Source organism: Eptatretus burgeri, chromosome 7 (assembly GCF_056783735.1).
Source record: "Eptatretus burgeri isolate ZD-2024b chromosome 7, Ebu_testis_v1, whole genome shotgun sequence".
NCBI classification, from domain to species: Eukaryota; Metazoa; Chordata; class Myxini; order Myxiniformes; family Myxinidae; genus Eptatretus; species Eptatretus burgeri.
The window spans coordinates 101335182-101362642 of record NC_140967.1 but is presented as its reverse complement, the minus strand read 5'-3'; the positions used below and the strand labels follow the sequence as shown (position 1 = coordinate 101362642).

Here is a 27461-nt window from a genome sequence, read left to right as displayed (position 1 = left end):
GTGCTGCACGACATGGGCAAAAGTATGCAGACCCCCCCCTTCTAATAAGTGGATTCGGCTATTTCAGCCATACCGATTACAGCAGGTGTGTAAAATCAAGCACACAGCCATGCAATCTCCATAGACAAACATTGGCAGTAGAATAGGCCGCACTGAAGAGCTCAGTGACTTTCAACGTGGCAATGTCATAGGATGCCATCTTTCCAACAAGTCCGTTCATCAAATCTCTGCCCTGCCAGAGCTGCCCAAGTCAACTGTAAGTGCTGTTATTGTGAACTGGAAACGTCTAGGAGCAACAACAGCTCAGCCATGAAGTGGTAGGCCACATCAAGCTCACAGAACGGGACCGCCGAGTGCTGAAGCGCGTCGCATGGAAAAATCATCTGTCGGTTGCAACACTCACTACTGAGTTCCAAACTGACTCTGGAAGCAACGTCAGCACAAACACTGTTCATCATAGTTTGACACTTTAAGCAGCACACTTCATGAAAAGAGCTTCATGAAATGGGTTTCTATGGCCGAGCAGCCGCACACAAGCTGAAGACCACCATGCGCAATGCCAAGCGTCGGCTGGAAGGGTGTAAAGCTCACCACCATTGGACTCTGAAGAAGTGGAAACACGTTCTCTGGAGTGAAGAATCACGCTTCACCATCTGACAGTCCGATGGACGAATCTGAGTTTGGCGGCTGCCAGGAGAACGCTACGTGTCCGAATGCATAGTGCCAACTGTAAAGTTTGGAGGAGGAATAATGGTCCGGGGCTGTCTTTAATGGTTCGGGCTCGGCCCCTTAGTTCCGGTGAAGGGAAATCTTAATGCAACAGCATACAATGACATTCGAGACGATTCTGTGCTTCCAACTTTGTGGAAACAGTTTGGGGAAGGCCCTTTCCCGTTTCAGCATAACAATGCTGAAACTCGGCAAGCCAAAAGAGAGCATGAGAAGGACATGGCTAAGAATATTAAACATAACAGAAAAGCTTTCTTTATGAAGTGTATCAGGGGAAAAGAACAGGTTAGGACCAGTGTGGGCCCATTGAGGAAGAGCACCAGGAGTGGTTAGTGATAAAAGTGAGATAGCAGGCTTATTAAACAGGTATTTTTCTTCAACTTTTACGCAAGAACAGTCAGGAGAATTGTCAATCGCTGAGAGTATCTATTGAGGAGGTGAGGAAGGGTTTTTACAGAAGATCCAGGTTGGAGTGAAGGAAGTAAAGGAACAGCTCGGTAATGTAAGAGAAGATGAGGCTCCGGGTCCAGATAATATATAACCGCGAGAATTGATGGAGGTAGCTGAGCAGGTAAGTAAGATATTAACAGATATTTTCAGTTGTTCCCTGGAGTCAGGACAGGTACCGGAGCAAATGTAAAACCATTATTTAAGAAAGGATCCAGAGAAGAATTGGGAAACTTTTGACCTGTTAGTTTGACTTCAGTTGTGGGGAAGGTGTTGGAGATATTAATTAGGGACAAGATGAGGAACCATTTTAATAAATACAAACTAATTAAAGGTAGTCAGCATGGGTTTACCAAAGGTAGTTCCTGTTTAACAAATCTTTTAGAGTTCTATGAAGCAGTGTCTGATTGGGTGGATGAGGGAAAGGCAGTGGACATCGTATATCTAGACTTTGATAAGGTACCACATCTTTGATAAGGCATTTGATAAGGTACCACATCTGAGGTTGTTAGCCAAAGTGAGGCCTTGTGGAGTGGCTGGTCAGGTAGCTAAATGGATTGCAAATTGGCTTTGTGATAGGAAGCAAAGAGTGGCTGTGAGTGGGAGGATGTCTTGCTGGGAGGATGTAAGTAACGTGGTACCTCAGGGATCAGTACTCGGACCATTACTATTCATTATTTACATCAACGATTTGGATAATGGGGTAAAGAGAAAGCTTTCCGAATTTGCAGTTGACACAAAGGTTGGAGGTGAGGTGGATAGCAGAGGGGTGGTGAACAGATTTAGGAAAGTATTGATACTTCTCAAGATTGAGCAAAAGATTGGCAGATGTAATTTAACCTGAGCAAGTGTAAGATGTTGGGGATGGGAAAGAACCATGAAAATAGAGATTACAGGATGTAAGGGGTAATTTTGGAGCGTGTCACACAGGAGAAGGATCTGGAGGTGGTAATAGATATGGGAGGAAAGCAGGCAGCACAGTGTCAGGCAGCTATAGTGAGAGCAAAGAGGGTTTTAGGTTGTATTCGGAGGGGGATCAATTATAAATCAAAAGAGGTGGTGTTAACATTGTACAGGAATTTTGTGAGGGCCACATCGAGAATATTGTGTGCAGTTTTGGTCATCACAACTCTGGAAGGACATAGATGCCATAGACAGGATTCAGCACAGGGCTACTAGATCGATTCCGGGCCGAGCTAGACTGAGCGATGAGGAGCGGCTGAAGGAGACAGGGCTTTATTCACTAGAAAGAAGGTGGTTATGAGGAGATATGATAGAAATGTTTAAGATAATGAAAGGTAGAGATAAAATAAGTGAAGATGAATTATTCAACAGAGTAGACAGTGATAGGACCAGGGACCATAGGCTGGGAGTAAAGAAGAGGAAAGTTAAGATGGTAGTCAGACAGGGGACTTTCACTCAGAGTAGTTAATGCATGGAATGGTCTCCCTGGAAAGGTCGTGGCAGCAGAAACCAGAGATAAGTTTAAATTACAATTGGATAGGTACTTGGAAGTTTTGGAGATAGAGGGGTATGGGGATGTTGACAAGACTTTTAGGTAGTTTGAGCATGTGTATGGAGTACTGCTGGTGGGGGTCTTGACAAAGGGGTGTTGTGTGGTTGATGTTGTGCGTTTTAAACCAAGTCCATGCCCCCTCCCCTGAGGAGAAGAAGAAAAAAAAGAAAAAAAAATACAAAAACTACAAAAACTAAAAATAAATAGATAATAATAATAATTTCAAAATTGCATTTTCTTCTTTGGATCTTGTGTTTTTTTTTTGTATACCTTGTCGAGGCTCGTGTGAGATCTAACACACAACGCACATCATGGGGAACATGAGACAAGAGGGGAGGGAGTGGGAAGGACAAAACAGTGGGGAACAGAGACATTAGGAGATCTGTGGAAGGGAGAGGGATGGGGGATGATAAGAGGTGGTGGTGAATAGCTGTTTTGAAAGCCTGGAGGGAAGAATGGGAATGAATAGAGTGAGGGAGTTTATTCCAAAGGTGGGGGAAAAAAAAAAGAGGAATGAAAGAGTGAAGGTGAGCAGTGATTCGTGATTTTGGTAGTTTTACCAGAAGGGGGTTGTTGGCGGACCTTGAGCGCCCTGCGGAAATGCGGTGGGGACAGATCGCAGAGAGAGCAGGGGGGCGAGGCTGGAGAGGAGACGGTAGAAGACAGAAAGACCACCGACCAACCTGCGGTGATTGAGTGAGAGGCCCAAAGACTCAGCCTCATTACGGGAGATGCCGATGATCTTAAATGCCTTGGTTTCTACAGCGTGAAGCCGAGAAAGGTGGGAGGCAGGAGCACCAGCCCAGAGGGGAGAGCAGTACTCCATCAGGCTGCAGACAAAAGCTTTGTAAGTGGTCAGGAGCTCAGGTGGGCCGAGGAAGGACTTTGCACGACGGAGGATTCCCAGTCGACGACTGGCTTTAGAGGCGAGGTTGGAAGTGTGGCTTTCCCAGGAAAGGTCATGGCAGATAGTGAGACCAAGAAGCTTGAAAGAAAGGACTTCTTCCAGAGGATTGTTGAGAAAGTTGATGCGGGGGGTTCTAAACGGTCCTTTCGAAGAGACAGTGAGAGTGTGAGATTTGTCTGGATTGAAAGACATGTTCCACGTTTTGAACCAGTTTGTGATTTTATCCAGATCTGCAGTGAGCGAAGAAGCTGCTGCTTGCCGGTCTGAGGGATGACCGATGGTACGGCAGAGGGTGGAGTCATCAGCAAAGAGATTTAGAGGATTTTCCAGAGAGTTGGAGAGATCATTGATGAAAACTAGAACGGGCACTCGTAGAGCACATACCTTCGCCGCAGCCACTAGTTACCTTTGTATTAAGTTGTCCACAACGCATCTCAATACAAATATGCATTTCGTGACCCCCATGACCTTTGACCCACAACCACTGCCTTGGGTGACAAAAGTACTATACCATGTGTCATATTAGAGGATGGGGAATTTAATTGGGAACATTGTGGAGTTAATTTGCTGTAAATCAAAACAAAATTGACAATTTAATCGCGAAATAACGATTTTGACCTTTTTGTGACCTTGACCTTAACCTTTGATCCGATTGCTCCCAAAATCTAATAGATTTGTCCTCTCGATGCCAAACACATCCACAAAATTTCATGACAATCTGCGAAGTGGTTTTTGTGTAATGTTGTCCATAACGCTTCCCAATCAAAAACTCCATTTTGGTGACCCCCTTGACCTTTGACTTCCACAGACTAACTAGGGTTGCAAACACTATACCATACGCTATATCAGTGGATCGGGATTTGAATATTGAACATTTTGGACTTAATTTGATGTAAATCGGAACAAAATCGACACTTTAATCGCAAAAAACGATTTTGACCTTTTTGTGACCTTGACCTTGACCTTTGATCCGATCACTCCCAAAAGCTTCGCCTGGCGTCCTTGAGTAACTGCACATCATCTCTGAAAATTTCATGCAAATCGGTCCAGCAGGTTTTGCGCAATGTTGTCCGCACACATATTTACCAATAAATAAATACACAGGGGTCAATACAATACCTTCGTCAAACGAAGTTTGCGAAGGTAACCAGAAAAAGAACAGGGCCCAGAACGTTACCTTGAGGAACTCCAGCCTGGACAGGAAGAGGGGATGAAAGAACTCCAGTTAGGGCCACACGTTGACTGCGGCTGGAGAGGAAGTCTGCGAGCCATGAGTGGAGATGGCCTTGGATACCATTGGAAGAGAGTTTGGTGAGTAGTGCAGGGTGCCAGGTCAGGTCAGGTATGGGAGCATGTGCCAGAACAGCGCGTCGCTGCGTCCACTTTCTGCCGGTACTCCAGGGGCCTCCGTCTGGCCATCCCCCAGGCAGATGCCAGGCCCATCCCCATCTCCTTGAGATGATGGTCAACCTGCTGCAACCATGAGGCACGTGGTCGACCCACTGGCCTCCTCCACTCATGAGACTCCCTCGCTGAGAGAATCTGGTGAGCAGGATCAGCGTCAGGAAAACGAACCACATGTCCATACAGCCGCAGCTGACGCTCATGGACTATGCAGGTAACAAATCTCATCCGAGTCTCTCTCAGCAACTGCTCGTTGGACACAAAATCTGACCAGCGATAGCCAAGGATTCTTCGAAGAGACCTGGTACCAAAGGAATTAAGTCTCCATCTCAGATCCTTGGTCAAAGTCCAAGTCTCGCACCCATAGAGCAAGACTGGAAGTACCAAGGACCTGAAGACTCGGACTTTCGTCCTCCCGCACAGGTACCGGCAGCGCCACACCCCATGATCCAGTGAATCCATGACTCCCCAGGCCCGACCCAGACATCTATTGACCTCTGACTCACAGCCAGCAGAGACATGAATATCACTGCCAAGGTAAGTGAATCTCTCCACGACCTCAACATCCTCACCACAAACAGACACAGACAGGACAGCAGCATCCAAGATGTCACCGAAAGCCTGGATCTTAGTTTTGACCCAAGAAACCCGTAATCCCAACGGCTCCGACTCCTCATTCAGCACCTCGAGGGCCCCCAAGAGGATGTCTAAAGTCTCTGCAAAGATGACTGCATCATCTGCAAAGTCAAGGTCCGAGATCTTGACATTCCCAAATGACGCACCGCAACTTGATCTCTCCGACATCCTCCCTAGAATCCAGTCCATACAAGTGCTGAAAAGTGTGGGGGCAAGTACACATCCCTGACGAACTCCAGTAACAACTGGAAATAAGTCAGAGATGGTACCACCACACTTCACAGCACTCTCAGTACCAGAGTAGAGTTCAGACATCAGATCGATCAGTTTTGGTGGCACCCCACGAAGACCAAGAATCCTCCAGAGGACATCCCGATTCACTGAATCGAACGCTTTACAGAGATCAACATAGGCTGCAAGCAGCCCCTGCCGAAACTCTCGTCTGCGTTCGGTGAGGACATGAATAGCAAGGATATGGTCAATCGTTGACCTCTTTGGTGTAAAGCCTGACTGCTCTGGACGCTGGTGCTCAAGCAGATGGTGGCGAACCCTATCGAGAATTATCCGAGCAAAGACCTTGCCCGGCACTGAGAGCAGCGTCACCCCAATGGATTTAAAACCCCAATACACCCCAGACTAGACATCATGGGCTTGAAACCGATCTAAATCTGAAATCTGAATATTCTCATGGTGGCCATTTTGGAAAACGCCCCTGATCGGCCGTTCACCATCGTTTTGTGAGGTGTGCAGAAGCTCATTTTAAAGATAATGTACCGAGGTACCTCAATCCATCTTCAAACTTGGTTCTCTGCAATATAGTTACTTGGTCCCAGGATGGTAACCCCACTATATCTCAAAACGTTATGCATCGATTCAGGTGAAACTTCGTGGATAGGACTTTTGAGTGTGTGACAAGGACGAATTGATTCAATTTTCGTGAAGATCCGAATCCGGATCCAGATGCGAGAATTGTTTAATTTTTAAGTGATTCTTCACCATCGAGAGATTTGGCTAAAAACAATAATGCATGATATCTCAAAAAAGTTGAGGACGGATTCGGATTAAACCTGGTGGAAATGTTGGGTGCGTGACAACAACGGATCGATTCGACTTTTGTGAAGATCCAAATTCGAATCCGGATTCGAGAATTTTTCAATTGATTCTTCACCATTGAGAGATGGGGCCAAAAAACGATACATAGCACAATGTCTCAAAAGTTTATGGATGGATTCCGCAGAAACTTTGTAGACACGTTGAGTGTGCGACAAGGACTAATTGATTCGATTGTTGGTGAAGATTTGAATCTGGATCCAGATAGGATAATTTTTTTGTCAGTGATTCTTCATTTCGAGATCACAAACCATGAGTAGCACGGTATCTAAAAAAGTTGTGGACGAGTTATGACCAAACTTGGGGGATGAGTTGGTTAGGTGACAAGAACAAGCAGATTCGATTTTGGTTAAGGTCCGGATTCAGATCCGATCCATCATTGGGATACAAAATGTAAACTGCTCAGCCTGGTGGAGATATGCGCTCCGCTGAGTGCCGTTCCGTTTCTCCATGAGTGATTTTTCATTGCTTTGTTTGATTGTTTGTTTGTCTGGGTGATATCTCAGCCATCCTTCGAGCTTGGAAGGTGAAAGTTGGGCACAATAGTGGACCTGTGCTTTGGCAAAAACGGTCGTTTAAAAAAAAAAAAATTTTCATTGACTAATTGATTGATTAATTACTTGTTATCGATTTATTAATATTTGCATTTTTCATCCTGGCATTATCTCAGGCATCTTTTTAGCTGGGAAGCTGATATTTGAACACGACAGTGACCAAGTGATTTGGCCATAAGGGGTATTTTTGATTTATTGATTAATCAAATAATCAATCAATTTTCGATTATTACTTAATTTTCAAAAAGTTACAGATTCAGATGCAACGGTGATGGTTTAGGTATGCCATGAGCCAATTTATGAAGGAATTAATTATTTTACCATGATTATTTATTTATTTTAATTACGCAATTAATCGGTGAATCAATAAATTATTAAACCCTCCCAATTCCGTATCCACGTGCTGCACGGTGACATTGGCATGCTCCCAAGGCGCCCCGGCAATGTCGCGCGCTGGATGATTTATTTATTTATTTGGCTGGCATGGGGGCAGTGGACTTTGAATGTACCACTACTTGTTTTCCACTTGACTAATCAGTTTCCTAATGCACCCAAACCTTATGAAGAAAACAAAGTGACGTGGCAATGCAAGACACCAGAATAATGGAAAAATCTGCAACATGAAGATGCCTCTCACAAAGACTTGATGGCAGAGTAACTGGAGGAGTTCTAACCATTTCCTTCACTTTTTCATTGCGAAGTGGCAGGATCAGGCATTCGGGGACATCACCAACAATTTGTCTGACAGTTTAGTCGTACTCCGCTTGTATTTATCAAAATTAAGTGCAGTTGGCTCACCGGTTTCAGCATAACGTGTATTGTGTACACCACCACATACTACCATTAATTTCCCAGATTTTCACAATATGTAACGGTAACAGTCATCACCATGACAGTAATGCTCGGCACCATTTTGGATCAATTGTAAATCAGTACCTGCAAGAGGAATGTGGCATGCAAGTTTTGAAGATGCATTTCCCAGGTGAAAGGGAGAAGATGGATTGTGTCGATGTGTGCAGAAGATGATATTGAGAGGGACAGACTGAGGAGAGTGTCATTCAGAACAGTGAAAGATGATGGAAAACTACATGGTGTCAGGCATCAACAACAAGAGGACTGTTGGCTAGAAATCTTACCTGGTTTTTTTTTTGCGGACAATGCCGAAGGTCTCAGAAAAATGGGTCTCTCAAAACCTCAGCACTTATGATCAACAGCAATGGTTTGCATCAAGTTACGAACTTCTCGAACCGTTTGATGCAGCCGACTTTATTGCTCGTCTGGTAACTTGACTTCACCACTGGTATCCTGAAAACAAATTGGATCTGTGCAATGGAAGCACAGGGGGAACACCACCCAAGAAATGTCATACCCAACCCTCAGTTGACAAGTTCATGGCCTCAATATGGCTCACAAAACGATCATCGAATAGTACGCCAACCAAATACAAGAGATGCCGCCGGACATCAAGGACAGATGCCGAGGAGTGCTGACCAAAGGCATGATCCTTCACAACCACTCTTGTGCACAACTCCTGAGTTATTAGAAATTACGCAGACCACCATTCATGACTATGGCTTTGAGTATCTGGAACTTCGATCTCTCTCTCTCTCTCCCTCTCCCCACTCCCCCTTGCACATCTTTTCCTCCCATACAGTCTGGGCCTTGCCCCCGGTGACTATTATGCATTTAGACATTTAATACCACACCTCCACCCCCCCTCCCGATACGTCAAAACAATAAGGCACTAACTGACTGTAGAACGACACTCAGTAGAGCACATCGTCTCACCTCGCGGCTCGCACGCTCATTCTGAACAAGAATACCATCGTTAACTGAACACGCTAATATTATGGCCCACTGGCTATTTTGGCCCATCTACCCTATCATCCATGCACCCTATTATGTCACACACATTACCATTATCCGTAGCTTTATTATGGGCAAATACAACCTGTCGCTACGCTAACAGGGATATTAAGGGGAGGGGGAGAAGAGGGAGGGAGAGAGAGGAAGGAAGGAGGGAAAGGAGGTGAGAGAAAAGGGAGAGAGAGAGGAGAGGAGGGATGGGAGAGCAAGTTGGGGATGAAGAAGGAGGGAGCAAGGAGGGGAGGGGAGAGCAAGGAGGGAGGGGAGAGCGACAAAATATTCATTCTGGATCTAACATCTGGTGTGACATGACTGTAGAAACACTCAATTTCTCAAAACCAAAATTCGACAATCAACATTTTTGCACACCCACATTCTCCAAAATAAAATTAACAATAAAACAATTATCGACCATCATCATTCATCATTCAATACCCTGACACCCCTCCTCTGTATAATAATAATAATAATAATAATAACTGTAATGCACTCGACAGAGCACATACCTCTGGCAGCCTGAAAAAAGTACGTTTTGTATCCCATTAATAGGCCAGATCTGAATTAACCAAAATCGAAGCGGCTTGTCCTCACCACCTAACCAACTCACCCACCTAGTTTCTTCCTAATCCGTCCATAACGTTGAGATATCTTGCTATATATTGTTTTTGGCCCTATCTCTGAATGGTGAAAAATGACTTTAAAATTATCCTATGGCATCAAGAGGTCAAAGCCTAAAGGTCATGCTCGGTAAAAATTATGTTACCGTACTAACTTGTGAACCAGTGATTGAACTTTAACCAAAGTTGATACAAGATTTTCACCGAAATCCAGATCCAGATCTTCACCAAAATCTAATCATTTCGTCTTTGTCACACACCCAATCTGTCCACCAAATTTAATCCGAATCCGCCCATAACATTTTGAGATATCTTGCGCACAGATAGACAGACAGGCAGACAAACACAAAAACAGACAGGAATGAAAACAACCTTCGTCCACCTTCGGTGGCAGAGGTAATAATGGTTTCCTCTCACAATGGAGGATGGCCATTCACAGATGACATGTGAACATCGTGTGCGTGAATTTGTTTCCAACGAAGGAGCTGCTGCTCACATAGCAACCACACTCTGAGATAGCAAGCAGCATAACCTGGTGTCAAGGAATATCCGAGGCATCCAGGCCACTTGCTATCAGCACTGGCAGAACCATTATCCCGGAAAGGGATCCACCAATCGACTAACAACTGGAGTCCAACTTACTGCTTGGAAAAGAGAGGAAACTTTGGAGTAAGGAAACTTGTCCAGTGTTTCACCATATCTGGAAGTCAAACCTGGGTCCTCTTGCTTGCGAGGCTATCTCACCAAACACTATCAATGCCACCGGACACCGTACCCTCTCCCCTAAAAACAACAACCCAAAACCCTCTTATACCTCCCCCTCTGCACATGTTAAACCACTGGTTTTTCTGTATTGCTCAGCAGGCAAGGACGCAACTGCAGACTGCCGACTGCATGGTTGAGAAACTGTGCGGGATAGTTTGTGAACCTGCAGTATAAGAACGTATCACTTGATAGAACAGAAAAAGCAAACACAGCTTGATGTATAGCATTTTTATTGTTTCTTTGGCCAGAAAAAGAACACAATGTTCATGAAAATCCAGGAAAAAAAAAAGCACCATTATGAGTTAGTAGTAATACCTATGTTTGGAGATACAGAAGACTTTTTTTCGCCATTAATTAATATTTTTGTTTTCTTTTGTCTCAAGCATCAGGCTCGAGCAGTTAAAGCACCTCCATGACCAAGTTTTGCTGTCCCTTTTAATAGACTGTAACAAAATGCTTCAAAGTAAACAATGGCAAACGTATTGCACATTGTGTATTGTGTAGTTTTTTTTTTCTTTTAAGCAACACAAAACCAGTTACTGTACACGAGTGAACGAGCGAGTGGGTGACGATGCATGCACTGCTCCAAATTATCTGACACAAACTTCCACGCGTCCGACGGACGATGACGAAACACAAGGTTTGCTGAGAGCGAAGGTGCAGCCAAATCTGACGATATATTATGGTGTGCCAGTGTCCTCCTGATGAAATAAAATTCTGTTAAAAAGAAAAACGCAGCTTTCCTAGAATTACATGGTACAAAATATTCATCCACAAGATGATTTCAGGTAATAAAAATATCAAACAGCACCGTTGCATCAATATTTTTGGTTGTAGTTCATTGTAGCACCAATCAAATATAAACAGAATATCACTGTCGGATACAGAATGTCTCTGTATTGGTTTTCACAGCCTTGGACTGGAAAAAGCACCACATGTTGTATGTATCCATCGAACCGTTTGTCATCCACAAACAGCAAGCACAAATCATGATCGCTGATCACAGAAAGCTGTAATAATCATTAATTTGAGTGTGCACCTGATACTGAAAGCAATGTACATATGAATATAATGATGAGTTATGTATTTGTAAACAATAACATTTTATTCCGTCGTGCAATAACGGAAGCATCCTACGTCATCATCGAACACCTGTCTTGTTTCAAAAAAATTATTTTCATTTTCTAGTTATTTCCTTTTAAACGAAGTAATTTGAGCAAAAATGGAGAACGGTTTGCCATTTTGTCCCATATATTTCGATCACTCAACACAAGATGCGCCATTTTCATAAACGGCGAGGAAAACAAGCAAACAACAGCATTGGCCCGAGTCGTACGCAGTGTCCCGATATCATTTCCGCAGCGGGATCTTGAAGGTGGACATTCGATGTCCAAACATCTGATTGAGGAAATCCCTTTGGGATTTGGCAGAATTGCAACTTCCGGATGTTGGGGGCTTTGTCCTAATCCCTGCAACGTCCTCCTGCTGCAGTGAGCTAAAAGAAGAAAGGCAGATCTTTTTGGCACAGTCAGGACGGTTCGAGAAACCTCTCGATTCCTTCGTGCTGCAACTTTGTGCTTCAAACCTTTTTTTAACCTCAAGGTCTCCGACGCTTTGACGTTGAGCGATGCCAATGCCAGCACTTTTGACATTGTGACTCGTTTTTGACCCTTTGGCAGCTTTAGGCAGTTTCATGTTGTTGTTCGTCGTTGACACTTTAGTGTTCATCACACATTCTGCTTTTGGAAGCAGCACATCACTCATCGTCCTCTTAAAAGCTTTTTTCGTCTGGGATCTGTTGCTTTCTCCACCTTGAGACTCAACGGTGAAAACAGAGCTTCCAATTGGCTTCCTATCCTCTAAAACATCTTTATTACAGGCTGCCATTGGAGTGTCCAACACATTATGGGTTTCAGTGAATGTCACCGCTTTGTTACTAAGGGAATAGTACACATCATTGGTAAGACAAAGTCTCCCACAGTTCCATAATGGCTGTGCCTCTGTTGTCAGTGCAGATTCGATCTCCAGCTGTCTAATCATCCCTCTCGCAGGTTTTGTGGTTTCGTTAGCAATTTGTTTTTTTGGAGGTAATACTGATGATGATGGCGTAATTACATCGTTTGTTGAAACAGATGTGGAAAGTTGGTCCAGATGACAGTCCACCTGCTTTTCAAGGAGAACACCTCCTTGACTTTTTCCATTTGCTAAATCTCTTGCCGTCTTATTTGATGGATTACTCACATACTTGCTGTCCTTTAACTTATCAACCACATCCAACGACTCAGCCGTTTTATGTTTGAGAAACGAGCTTATCTGCAAAGGATCCTCCTGCCTGGCACTGAAATTGGTATTTCCAGCACTGGTACAGTTTTCCTTGGGATTTCTCTCATCTAATGAGGGAAAATCATTGGAGGCTTTGGATGGACTGAATGTGTTTGATGAGTTGGGTTCTTTTGGCCTCTTTGCTGGGCGATGTCTCCTCTTTGTGCCAGAAGCTGGAATGTGCTTCTCCATGTGCCGGTCATATTGCTCTTTCTTTGAGAAGGTGTAGTTGCAAGTGCTACATATGAAAGACTTTTTGATGACATGCATGACATCAGCACACTGCTCACAGTTGTAAAGTGTAATGGGCCGCCACTCAGCTTCGTCTTCATTCCCGTGTTGGAATTTTAGATGCGCACGGAGATCAGACCCTTCCAAGCAGAGCATCGGGCAAACCGGGCAAAGGTGAACCCTCTGAAAACTGTGCACAACCAGATGCCGCTGAAGCTTGAAGGGCTTTGGGAACTGCTTGCCGCAATGATGGCAATCTCTTGATGGGTCCTTGCAGTCGGAGTGCGTACCAAGTGCTTGCGGCACTGGATCTATTGAAGGGGTCATGACGTGTGCCTCGAACTCAACTGCAGAGCTAACAAAAACATTTGTGCTTGCGGAATCTTGCTTTGATTCTGCTTCTACTTCTGCTTCTGCATCCGCCTTGGTCCCGCTAACCTGGTTGTCAAGACTCTTCTTGACCAGTCTACATTCACTAGACCCATTGATGGGTTGGCTAACTTGGTTGCCAGCAATAGAATCATCAAGAGTTGTGATGGATTGTGGATCTTGGATTTCATTTACATTGAGAAAAGTTTCTTCATCTTTTTTTGCTGAACTTGCTTCATATACATCTTTTTCCTTCCTATCTCCAATGCCATCCCATTCCTCCTTCCCCGCCTCGCACTCAGTCTTCTCAACACTCTCCGTAACCCCTTGCTGCTCTTCCCTGTTGGTAGAAGACTTACCATTGCCCAAAGCAACGATATCACCACCACATGTCACATGCACCAGCATTGCCATCTCGTGCACTTGTCCATTGCGAGAGAACTTGGCTGCATGTTCACGCAGGTGCTCATTGTACATCCAAATGTCAGAGATCTCCCTCAGGCACATCCCACAGGTCCATGCTGTTACGGTGCCTTTGCCGTGTTTTTCACGTAGATGTTCGCGCAGCTGTCCCCGTGAGCTGAAGCGGCGCTGGACACACATGTAGCATGTTGGTGGAGGAACAGGAACATGTGAAAGCTTGTGGAAGTCTAACTCACCGAGAGTCAAGAACCACTGGAAACAGACCTTGCATTTGTACTGTTTGCTTTTGCTTCGTATTCGGTGATCAGAAGAGATTCTGTTTGGTTTTCCATTCGGCAAGATGCTTTCATCTGGGATTGCTTCCAACGAATGTCCTTCTGGAGACATTGTCAATTTCGTTTTGGCCTTCATCTCGTGCGTCTCCTCTTTGGCATCTGAAGCCACCATCTCAGTAGAAAGATTAAATGTAAACCTTCTTTCTTTTCCAATTGTATCCATATATTCCATAAAAGGACCACTGTCCGTGTAGCTTGATGCAGCAGTCTGTTTGTCTCTTGTGGCCATTGATAGGTCACAGAAGTCAAGCCCCTTTGAATTGGGCAAGCCGTTTTCCTCAAAATCATTTTTTATCTGTTTTTCAACATCTCTATTAAGAGAAGCTGCTTTTACTGTGTCAACATGAACAGAAAACATGTCAAGATGTCGCTGTATCACTTCAGTAAAGGGATCTTCAGATAGTTCGAGTAATGGTGGTTCAATGAGGGGCACGACTGCCAGCTCTGGAATATCCTCCACGGCAGTTTCTTCTTTTGTAGACGTCTCCAGTGACGTTACGTCATGACAACTTTCAACTTCTAAGCTACTGTTGTCAACTGCCTTTCCAAAAGTGGTCTGTTCCATACTCTCAAAATGAGCGTGACGATCGGTGTTCTGTGCAGAGCTTGGATTGCTTCGCAGAACAGCTTTCCCATTTTCCTTAATCGCCATGGAATGAGGGAAAATGTGATTCTCTGTGGGAACAAATTGATTGTCCACTTTATCTCCAGCATCATATGGCAAATTATCTATCCCTTCAAGAGCTGGTGCTTTGGTGCCGTACTCTTTGACGTTTAGTGATCGATTGATCTTTTCCGATTCAGGATCCGACGCATCCTTCCGAGTCATGTAGACATCGTGGTTTTCCTCGTGCTTTGTACCTTGTATACCATTTGGCGCGGCACTCGTTGGTTTAACTTTAATATTGATGCAGCCCACATCACAAGCCGCTGAAGGTCGTGAGTTTCCACCGATGCTTGAAATGACCTGTTGCTGTAGTTGCTCATCATGACCTTTGTTTGAATAACCATGTCTTCCTTCACCGTGTAGTTTCCAAAAATCACTTGCCTCCAACATGTTAAAAGTTGTAGCAGCATTTTCTTTAGTCAGTTCTTTCTCCATAAAAGTCCCACATGGCATCAAAGCAACAGCAGCAGAACTTTTAAAAACCTGCCTCTCACATGGCTCCCTCACATATGCATGCGATTCATCAGTGATACTCGGGCAGACCATCGTAGCTGCACATGGCTCTTCAGAGATGCTAGCATGGTTCCTTGTACCTGTAACTGGTTCTTCAGAGATTATGATGCAGTCCCTTATACCTGTGCGCGGTTCTTCGGAGACATTGGTGCAGTCACTCATACTGGCACATGGTTCTTCCGAGATGTTCACATGGCACCTTATAGCTGCACATGGTTCTTCAGAGATGCTAGCATGGTCCCTTGTACCTGCATCTGGTTTTTCAGAGATTACAATGCAGTCCCTTATACCTGTGCGTTGTTCTTCTGAGACGTTAGTGCAGTCGCTCATACTGGCACATGGTTCTTCAGATATGCTCGCATGGCCACTCATAGCTGCTGCACGTGGTTCTTTGGAGATGCCAGCATGGCCACTTGTACCTGCATCTGATTCTTCAGAGATCATAAAGCAGTCCCTTATATCTGCGCCTGGTTCTTCAGAGAAGTTAGTGCAGTTGCTCATACTGGCACATGGTTCTTCAGAGATGCTCGTATGGCCTCTCATAACTGCACATGGTTCTTCGGAAATGCTAGCATGGTCCCTTCTACCTGGATTTGGTTCTTCAGAGATTATGATGCAGTCCCTTATACCTGCGCTTGTTTCTTCGGAGAAGTTAGTGCAGTTGCTCATACTGGCACATGGTTCTTCAGATATGCTCGCAAAGCTCCTCATAACTGCTGCACATGGTTCTTTGGAGATGTCAACATGGCCCCTTGTACCTGTAGTATCTGGTTCTTCATTGATCATAATGCAGTCCCTTATATCTGCGCATGGTTCTTCGGAGAAGTTAGTGCAGTTGCTCATACCAGCACACGGTTCTTCAGAAATGCTAGCATGGTCCCTTCTATCTGTATCTGGTTCTTCAGAAATTATAATGCAGTCCCTTATTTCTGGGTGTGGTTCTTCGGAGACGTTAGTGCAGTCGCTCATACTAGCACATGGTTCTGCAGATATGCTTGCATGGCCCCTCATAGCTGCTGCACATGGTTCTTTGGAGATGCCAACATGGCCACTTGTACCTGCATCTGATTCTTCAGAGATCACAATGCAGTCCCTTACATCTGGGTGTGGTTCTTCGGAGATGTTAGTGCAGTCGCTCATACTGGCACATGGTTCTTCACATGTGTTCGCATGGCCCATCATAGCTGCTGCACGTGGTTCTTTGGAGATGCCAGCATGGCCACTTGTACCTGCATCTGATTCTTCAGAGATCATAATGCAGTCCCTTATATCTGCGCATGGTTCTTCGGAGAAGTTAGTGCAGTTGTTCATACCGGCACATGGTTCTTCAGAGATGCTCGTATGGCCCCTCATAACTGCACACTGTTCTTCAGAAATTCTGGCATGGTCCCTTCTATCTGTATCTGGTTCTTCAGAGATCATAATGCAGTCCCTTATATCTGCGCATGGTTCTTCGGAGAAGTTAGTGCAGTTTCTCATACCGGCACATGGTTCTTCAGAGATGCTCGTATGGCCCCTCATAACTGCACACGGTTCTTCAGAAATGCTGGCATGGTCCCTTCTATCTGTATCTGGTTCTTCAGAGATTATAATGCAGTCCCTTACACCTGCACATGGTTCATCAGAGATGTTAGTGCAGTCACTCATACCAGCACATACTTCTTCATAGATGCTTGCATTGTTCCCTGTACCTGCATATGGTTCTTTGGAGATTATAATGCAGTCCCTTATACCTGTACGTGATTCTGCAGAGATTTTAGTGCAGTCGGTTATACCTGCACATGGTTCTTCAGAGGTACTCGCATGGCCCCTCATACCAACACATGGTTCTTCATACATGCTTGTATAGTTCCTCATAGGTGTACATGGTTCTTCATAGGTGCTTGTATGGTCCCTCATGCCAGCACATGGTTCTCGAGAGATGCTACCATGGTCCCTTTTACCTGCATATGCTTCATCAGAGATCATAATGCAGTCCCTCGTACCCGTGCATGGTTCTTTGGAGATGTTAGTGCAGTCACTCGTACCGCCACATGGTTCTTGAGAGATGCTTGCCTGTCTCGTCATAGCTGCACACGGTTCTTCGGAGATGACGATGCAGTCCCTTAAACCCGCGTATGGTTCCTCGGAGACTTTACTGCAGTTATTCAAACCTGCGAATGGTTCGTCAGAAATGATAGCGCAGTCCTTCACAGCTGCACTTTGTTCCTGAGTGCTGCCAGCATGGGCATACACATCTGAAAGTGATGAGTGCTTCTTCGCTTTGTGTCTTTTCACAGCAACACTGGTCTTGAAGCGTGAATTACATAAATCACATTCTAGGAGGTCTCGACTTGAGGCAAACCATGTCACCCCATTTTTAACTTCTGTTTCAGGGGATCTGGCGATCTGGCTAAACCGTTTGGCAGTACTCGTCGTCTCAAATGAATTGCGCTTTCTTTCAGCATCGTCGAGCGAATTACCGACATCCGCATGCACATTCTCGGTTTCGGCAGAAACTGAGGGATAAATTGCCTCGGTGATATTTCCGCAGTCCTGAAAGATGCCAGGATTTTGTTTCGCTTCATTGTCCTCGTCTAAATGTTGCGGTTGTTTATCGCTGAAAACAAAGTCACTCACACCAGAGCAAGCCGTTCCTTCATGAGAATGCAGAGGACTTAAAATTGCTAGTGCAGGAGGCACAGTAGGTAAATGTAAACATACTTCATCGATGACTTGGTTTAAATGTTCAGGAGTCGCTTCGTTGCCTTTCTTCCTGCAGAGACCTCGTGATATGTTGATGGCATCCTCAAGCGGAAGCTCCCTCTTGTTCTGGTTCGCTCCTGAATGCGCGTTGTCCGTCAGCTCTGCATTACGTAGTTCTTGTAAAGACTCGACATTTTCCAAGCTAACTTTTTTGTCGAAGATCGAGAAAAATTCCATTGCTTGCATCTCCTGATATCCGTGACTTCTATTTCTTTTCGCCGTCAAAGGAGCCTCCGAGTAAGAAATAATATCTTCATCGCACTTCAAATTGTTTTGTAAGTTCACGTCACACATTCCCTGCTCAATATCACTGGCACCAACATGTCCTGTAGATATATTGGAATCGTTTTTACTTTTGAGCTCTTCGTCAGGCTCATCACGCAACTGAGTGTTAGCCGTCGATGAGCATTTCTCGTTTTGTAAGTGTATCAGGTTAAGATCGCACTCCTTTGGAACGTCATGTAATCCTGAAGTCTTCGCATCTGGCACGTCAACTGGCGAGGAAAACGATTCACCTTCATCTTGGGATTTACATTTATCTAGATTTGTACACGAAACATTTGCACCTATTTCCTCTTGGATACATATTTTGAGAACATTGGAATCTGTTTTGATACCAAAGGGCATGATGGAAGTTTCAGGACAATCTTCACATGATGACAGCAACACTGTTGCAGTTAGCTTTGGATTCTTCTCATTTTTGGATTCAGAAATGACAATATCGTCGGAGTCTTCCTCCATCACCGGTGAAAAGTCCATTATGAGGCTTGCAAGGTCAGTTGTCATGTTATCATGCTTTTGCAAATCTTCACCGACTTGGTAATCTTGAAAAGGAGTCCCGTATGCGTCAGCATGCGACTCCGTTGCGAGATTCTCAGATATCGTTTCATCCTGGCCGGTGAACTGCATTTCAAACAAAGGTTGATCATCGGAAGTGAGGTTCCATTTTACATTTTCTTCTGCATCGACTGTCATGCATATTTTCTCGTTTATACCCTCAGCCTGTGGAGAGTCGTATAAACTACTTTCGTGATCAAGTTTGAAGTTTTCAAATTTAAGTATGTCCGTTGAATTGGATGATATGCCGACTAGAGAAGGGGTATGATCACTTGAGGCGTCCTTAAAGTCATTTTTTAGATTCCACTCAACATGTGAGATGGCATCGGATAAATTACTGTGCAAACATTGCAAGAGCGAATTGTCACTTTCATCTTCCGTCATCATGGATGAGAAAGCATCTTTGTGATGTTTGCAGTTCTCTTCTCCCAGTACATCGACTCCTCCAAAGCAGTCACTCATATCCTTATCAAGTGCGTTCTTTACTACTGGAGAATTGATGAAGAATGCAGGACTTGGAATGCTATCACAACTCTCACTCGTCGCTATTGAGTTTTGTACAATGTCCTCTTTTGAGGAAGCTTCGGACATCGTTTTGTACACCTCGCATACTTCATTCCGAGTAGCCGCAATTTTTACATCGGCTGCTAATCGAGTTTCTTCTTTCACATAACCTATCATGAAGCTTTGCCTGTTTGGCTCCACTTCCAATATTGAGGCGTCTGTTGTGGAGTTCTCAGGTTTCATTGGATCTTCATCCGATATCTCAATATACAAATCCGTACTTGAGGGATCGTTCAAATTAGCTTCAGCAGGTCCTAATGCTGAATGTGTCCGAATCGTTTTCATCTCCGCTTCGAAACATTCGGAAAACATTTGAGAAAACACAGGTAGAGCGCCGTTACTTTTTTCCTCCATATCCTCCACCGGCTGCTCTTTCTCTCGACTACCTGAAGTATCATGCATGACAAGGTTGACGACCTCTTTCGGGAGATCTTGGCATTTTGCCAGAGCAATATCACAGCCTCTTTCGAAATGAGAATTTTTTTCAAAAAGGATCTCTTCACTGCATGGGAGGAACTTCTCCAGTACATTGAGCCCACCGTCATGATGATCCTCCACCGTAAATGGAGGGCTCAGCCCGCTGAGTTCTGAGCTCCAAAAGTCATATTCAAGAGCACACGAGTTAGAATTGATAGTGATAGTCATGTCACCGTCTCCCTGAAAGTCAGGCATCGATTGCTTTAAGATGCTTTCATTTTTTTGGCCTCTTTCTTCACAAAATGTTTTCACAGTCAAATCCAAAAGTTGTTCCTTATCCTCTTCCTTCCCAGTTATTTCTTCAAAGTTGATAAGCAAAGTTTCTTTTGCTACATTGTCACTATATTTTTGATTAATGTCTGCTGCGGCGTCCTTGCATTGCATATCTTGACAGGAAAGGTCTGACAAAAAGTCAAGAGATTGTTTATTTTGAAGACCTGGAGCACCAAGGTTCATATGAAGTTCAAGTTCTGGATCAGACTCTATTTTGTTTAAGAACATTCCTGTGATGTCATCGAGCAATGTCCATCCATTATCCTCCTTGTTGATAGTCACGTCTGGAGCGTGACCTTCACAACCTTTGTCCACCATAATCGAATGCGTCTTTTGACAGCCATCACTGAAGTCATCTTGTGCTGTAAAATGTGCATGATTATTCTCTTCTTGCTCATCCAATTCTAGAGACTGTAAAATATTTGTGGCATCGAAGTGGGCTTTAATTTTCACGGTCTCCGATTGTACAGTTTCATCCAGAAAGGAGCCAGTGAGGTCATCCTTCATGAGGGGGTTGTCGTTTAAAGTACTGTCAACGCTGGTCTCCGTGGATGATACAACGTCCGATTGCATATTCTTGCTCTCACCACCCGAAGCACTTGCGCACGAGTGCTCAGAGTCGGATGTATTTTTCAAGGTGGGAAAAAGAGATATCTGTGCAGAAAGCACATGTTCGCCATCGCTCGTTGTATCTGCACTCTTACCATTTGTGCACAGAGAAACGTTCACAGTTTCACTGCGAGCTGCATCAGCATGGTCATGTAACTTTGCTTTGTCGAGCTCTTGTTGTTGCTTCATTTTATGGCTTTTAATTGCATCTGTAGAGTTTTCTCGATGGCTGTTTTCCACTCTGAAAACAGTAATGCCTGCACTGCTCTCTTTGTTTTCTTCTAAACAGGCAGTAGCCATAGCTGAAAATTGCTTTTCTGCTTTCAGGTTGTCGTCGGTCCTCGTTTCAAGGATTGATGGGGCACCGACCAAATTTTCAGTTGAAGTTTTATTATGACAGAGTGACTTCTGTTTCCTTGGATATGGAGCATTAGCTGCAAGGAGGGCTGACATACACCTTGCCGGTCTCCCTCTACGAGGTTGTTGTGTGAGAGCGGCTTGCACATGATGCTCGGTGCCATTCATCGAGTCACACTTTTGCATGTCCCGCTTCAGGTGCCTGTTTTTCCTGGGAGTATTTACCTTGCTTCTTTGCTGCTTCAGGAAGTCTTCTGCAGTGTCTCTTTTCACATTGCACAGTCTACTGAGCCTATGTTTGTACCAATCCCTATTTTCACTCATCTCCTTCAAATCCCCAGCTTGAGCATTGCTTTTCGCCTTAGATTCTTGCTTAAAGTTATCTGTCCAAGCAGAAGTCAAGGGCGTTTGCGGTTTATCTGTCTCCTTCTTTATCTTGAGTTTATTAACCATGCCCTGAGCTGCAGATAGCGTCCCACTTTCCTTGCTGTGGAATGGCTTGCAGCTGGCATGTCTGGAATCCTCCTTCGTTTCAGAGTCAGAAAAGTATTCATACTCACTGAAGGCATGCTTTTCAGCTACCGATTTTGATATGTTCAAGACGAGCTTGAACTTGTCCGAAGCCGACCTGGTTGGCTTAGATTTTAGTTTATAAAAACGATTCTTCTGTAAGACTATTTTGTGAATGAGCTCTTTGTTTAGCCTGCCGCTGACCGCTTTGCCGTCGGTAACCTTGAACTTTTTACCATTTTGCAAAGCTGTCTGCTGTGCAGAGTGCATCATTTGTTTTTGTGCATGAAAAATGTGTTTTTCAAGTTTATCCTCATGAGCCGCAACATTGTTGCTGGCAGCACTCGGTTGCTGGGATTCTGCACTTGCATTTCCTCCTGCTGTGCTGTTGTTGACTGCTGCTGAAGTTTTACTGTTATCCACAAGTTTTTTCGGTAGGCCCGTTGATGTATGCGTTTTCTGTGCACCGGTTTTCTTTCTCTGTGGAAATTTTGCAAAAAGAGGAGTTGCAGGTTTACTCGTTCGGCCTAGACTTCTCTTTTTCCTCTTGTTCTCGTTGTAAAGCTGCTGCATGTCTTTGCCCTTGCTTCTGTTTGACACATTTCTACCACAGGTAATCTGGTTATTCTCAGGTGGTCTCGTCTGATGTTTGGCTATTTCGTTACCAATGCTCTTAGCGTGTGACATGTCACAAAGCTCATGTAAAACCTCCTTTCCTGGGGGTTGCATATTTGTGGGCTTTCCAACACTATTTGTCTTCATTGATGTCGGTGATTTTGATATTGGCATCTCATCGACAGTGAAGGCTTCAATAAAACTACTGTCCAGTTCAGTGTCATCTGTGGGGCTTTCCAGACCATTCAGTGTTTCTACAATGAGGCTTTCAAGTTGAGCTACATCTTCAACATCAAGTCCCGGAGCAGCGAGTACAGTGGTCTCATGCTGCCCTAGGCCTGAGCTGTGTTCCTCTTTTCCTAGTCTTGGGAGGCTACAGTCAACACCACCATATTTTGACACGTGTTTTTGTGATTCGACTTTTCCTGAAGAAGTATCCTCAGGATCTTTGGATGTCTCAAAGCAGTTCTCGGTGAACAAGGGTCCAAAGGGTTGGTGGTGAATGCCACATGTCTGTCGATGATGCAACAGTGAAGGAATATCATTGAAGTTCTGATCACACTGCTTGCAGGTCAGGAACACATCAAGACCATACAGGTTTGTACTGCTGAAGTCATGCAAGAAGGCCTGTGTTGAAATGTCCAGTGCAGGAGTTGCAGTCAAATTTCCTGGTATCTCCGGCATACAGTGAATCTTCGAATGGCTTGCATTATGAACATCAGAATAACTGCTGCCAATGGCATCCTCTGCAACAGAGCAGGGGACGTTTGATGACACGAACGTTGAAGATGAGTCATTGCTGGGCTGGAAGGGACTTGAGGAAGAGGGAGGACCTTCAGACCATGTACTCAAGGTAGGAATGAAACAGGCTTCTACCTGAGGCAGAGGTGATAAGAGCTTTGTCAAACCTTCAGATGTGGAAAAGGAAACGGAGGTGCCATCTTCTTTCCCTGCACCTACTGCACGTAATGGCTTGTGCAAGTTGCCTAATGAAGAATTAGGTTTGTTTAAATCACTGCAAGCATTTCCTTCTTGTCTAAAAGTCCCACAGGGAAGGTCTTTTGCTGTTGGGATTGAAAGCGTGATCAATTGTTGGCCCAGTTGCCTTGACAGTTTGATCCGATTCTGGGTTGGAGTAACAGGAGAATGAAAGGTCTGTTGCCAGTTTGGCTTGCTCAGCATGACCCCGCCATGCGGTTCAACAGGACCTTGAAATTCATGTGACAATGAAGGTGCAGCAGTACCAGGCATACTTCCTGCTGAAAAGAAGTCACCATCCACTGGGTAGGATAACCCTCTCTCCCCACTGCAGAACTCATCATAACTTGGTTGATCAATAGATAATGAAAGACTTTCCAAAACTTCCCACGGGGAGAGGTGGGCAAGATTCCCTGTGGGAGTTTTAGAACTGATTAGAGGCTGTCCTGAGTTGAGGTCTGGCAATATTGTTGCTACTTGCTGCGGTTGTGTTGGTATCAAGGACTTCCCTGAGGTGACCAAGGGAACACTGTAAACATTATTCTGCTCTGCAGGAACTGAGGTTGAGGCTAACGGAACACATTGTGTCACGTCTTGTACATTGTGGTGCATTTGCCCAAAGGCCGCAGTCGGATGAAGATGGATGGGCCAGGTATGAGCCTGTTCTGGGGTTGGATAAGAAAGAATGGAAGATTGGGAGGTGTTTGTATGATGGTAAAGGCTCTCAGTGGTCGAAGAAAAAGCAGAAATAGGACAAGCGAGAGTGAGGTTACTGTGCTCATTGTAAACGCCCTCCGTGGACTTGCTTGCCGAGTAAGGTGCCGTCTGAACGTTTTTTGCTGTGCCACTTGGATGTTGACGGTTGCAAACATAAGGTATTGAATAGTATGAATGTGCTCCAGTAATAGCAGGTATGGATTTGTGTACAAACAATTGTGAAGAATCTGAATGTCCACTATTCTCAATACTGCCTGCTGTTGGGTTCCAAGAGAAATGTGGGTACGAGGGGCTACCTCCACCACTATCAGAGTCAACAATCTGCCGGGGTTGTTGAAATCTTCCATCCAATGCTGAGGATAATACAATGGAGAGAAAATCATTATCACAAGATGAGGCTGGTGGTGGTTGTTGTTGTTGTTGCTGAATGTGTTGTTGCATTGGTTGTTCCACGAAGCAAGCGCCATTTGATGATACCTTTGTGGAATGAAGTGCTGCGCCATTAGCACACTGCCGGTAGCGGATGTCTTCTTTCTGTAGCTCGGCCTCGCGTTCAGGGATACGAGGTACATGGAAGCGATAGCTGCCGTTGACAGGCGGACCCTGAGATGCTGGAACTTTCTTCAAAGGCAAAACCTTCTGCTGTGGATAAGCGATGCCAATTGTTGGTCCTCCCGATTTCGCCTTGCTCAGCACACCAACCACCTCAACAACCTTTGCATCTTGTTGTCGTTGATTACACACTTTGCCATTGACCGACGAAGTAGCAAACGGAAGTCGGCTATTCCTGCCGTCTGAGCATTCTCCGCTCTTGTCAATGTGCCGAGCGCGCTCTTTGTCCAGCTCACCGGCTTCTTCATTTGTCGAAAAGCCATTCACGGGTGGCGATTCTCTATACGATTGACATCTGCCCGTCTTGGAACGAAACAGCGTTGCCACGAGATCGGGAACAATGTTGTGTGGAGCTGGCTTCACTGCACCGTTTCTCATGCACACATCTCCATGTTCGGATTCCCTGCTACAAATTACAAATGGCTGCCTGTTGAGATCTGTCATTATATTCCTGCAGCCTTCGTGGCCACAATCCGGGATGCCTTGCCCGATGCATTAAGCACGATCAGCCCGATTGTTCCCATAGATGACGAAGAGGCTTCCTCCGCAATAACATATCTTTGCAGGTGTGTTCTGGCCAGTCTCAGTTTTCTTTCAAGAGTGTCTGCAGTGGGGAGGGGGGAACAATGAACAAAGCTTTGTGTAAATTATGTGCACAACAACTTGATGGAGGTTAGCCTTGGTATAAATACTGTTTTTTAATTTGATTTTAAAGATCCATTTTTGGTGCAAAGGTCATCAAGTCAAAGCTCTCACCACATTGTGATAAACGTGTTCCAACACCAAGCAAGCTTGATGTGAAAGCTTTAGTGAAATATATTTTACAATACTCATTCTACAATCAAATCTCGACGTGTCTTGAGATCGCATGGAGAGTTGGAGTACCTTTCTTCTGGGAAAAGACCTTGATGTCAGGGTCTACCTCCGGCCACCTTTGCTCATTCAGTTGAATGATGTGTTAACTATTCGTTTAACATTGCATTGACTGGATCGTCAAATATTTCCACATCACGTACGAACCTTGTTGCTTAATGAGCAACGACAAAATGTCCCGATGTCAAGCTCAGCCTATAAAAATGTTTTATCCTCTGCTTTCAGCACAAGAGATATTATGGCATCATGCTGAGGAGGGGGGGAAACCCACTAAATTCTTGCTAGAGACTGGTGGTTGAACATTGGCCAGATAAGTGGGCTCCTCTGACCACCCAAAGATGTGGCATCGGACAAGACAGTGTGGCTGGGGGAGATGCTGCAAGCAGGCCGTGGTCGGAATGCCGGGTGTGCGCGTTTCCGCTTGGCCTCTCTCGCCCATTCCTGTGTGGAGCAGATAACCTGCTGACTTTGTGCGAGGGCAGCCTGGGCCCACCGCCTTTGCCAAGGAGGCCTTTCTGGATGAAGTGCCATGAAACACTCACTCTCACATGAGATGCACTACATCTGAGTACATAACTGTAACCAAAGGTAATGTACAGTCAGAAGGAGTTTATACACCCAACACCGACAGTGCCTTCTCCATCCACCCCTATTCTGATACACTTGTGTTTTTTTTTTTTTAAACACCACCAAATTACGTTTGCATTTTATTTATTTATTTTATAGTGATGTGTTTTGGATGTGGTTATGGCTTCAGCTTTGTGCAGAGCTCGTGGGTGTAAAAATACGGTGTATTAACCAAGTTCCTGCTTCCCTGCATGTGTAAACCCCATGACAATAGGCGCCATGTTCGAGCGGTCATCGTTTCATCCCGGCAGCAGCGTGAGGGCTTCGTTGCGGGAACGGAGACTTGATGCTGCTGTTTAATTCCCGAAGTCTCATCGTCTCAACCATACGATTTTAGGATAGTTTATATGATTGGCACACCACTCTTGCGGCAGTAATAATATCTTCAGAGTTAACAGGTGAGGAGTAAGAGAATAAACGGCTGGATGGGACCAAAGTTTTTGTTTTGACAGCTCGGCTCGGGTTCCGAATGGAGTCGCACAGCTCAGCCATACATCAATTTACTGTGTGTGTGTGTTCGAGCAAGCAGGTCACACGATGTTGAAAGACCCCGTATCCGGATGCAAAGCCACCGAGAGTAATACTCTGACGGGAAGGGCAATCTTTCTGAGAAATAAAATAGAGAACTATGTACTGAGTTTCACAATGGGACTGTTAAGAAATACCCCTTTTATCCCTGACATAGCGATACCAATTTGCTTGGAGTTATACCACACAAATGCTCCCCTAGATGTACCACGAGTGTAAATGAAAATGTTCACTTTGTATGAGGTTTTGAGTTGAAATGTGTATGTTTCTGACAATTCCTGCAAAGATCGAACTTGATCATTTTAACCAATCACTTGTTCACCAAAGCATGCGGCATGGAGAAACAACCTACGGTCTAGTGGCGCCACCATCCAGAAAAACAAGTGTGCCGATCACTTCTTGGGGCCTACGCGGTTCGTGCAGTGAAAGGAAACATTTCTGCGACGTTGGACCCATCCGTTGAACGGGTTTTAAAACGCCGTGCCAATCTCGACACAATTTCCACTGATATTAAGCGGGTATTAATTTTGTATCTCCAGCGATACCATACGTCTGCTTCGACGCATCTAAATAATGTCCCTGAATCACCCAGGTAATCGCTGAGGAATTGCCTGGCACTGGATCAATTGCTTATCCTCGGCATAGACGTAAAACCCAAGTGAACAAACTTCACGCGGACAAACGCTCAGGCTGGCCTTTTCAGTCATAAAGTTGCCTTCATCAGAAGT

At 44.8% G+C, this 27461-nt stretch overlaps 1 protein-coding gene across 1 annotated transcript; it reads right to left on the bottom strand.

Annotated features, from left to right (window-relative positions):
- Window positions 1–11424: 11424 nt before the first annotated feature.
- On the bottom strand, window positions 11425–25703 carry LOC147023919 (uncharacterized). Its single transcript, XM_085889923.1, has 2 exons — window positions 25591–25703; window positions 11425–25309 (listed from the first exon to the last, which is right to left on the bottom strand). The coding sequence occupies exon 2, from the start codon at window positions 25147–25149 to the stop codon at window positions 11902–11904; it is 13248 nt and encodes a 4415-aa protein (XP_085746049.1). The 5' UTR covers window positions 25150–25309; window positions 25591–25703; the 3' UTR covers window positions 11425–11901.
- Window positions 25704–27461: the final 1758 nt, after the last annotated feature.

What these genes read in the sequence shown, in the direction of transcription:
- LOC147023919 (XM_085889923.1), bottom strand. Translation starts at nt 25,149, where the DNA reads ATGACAGATCTCAACAGGCAGCCATTTGTAATTTGTAGCAGGGAATCC.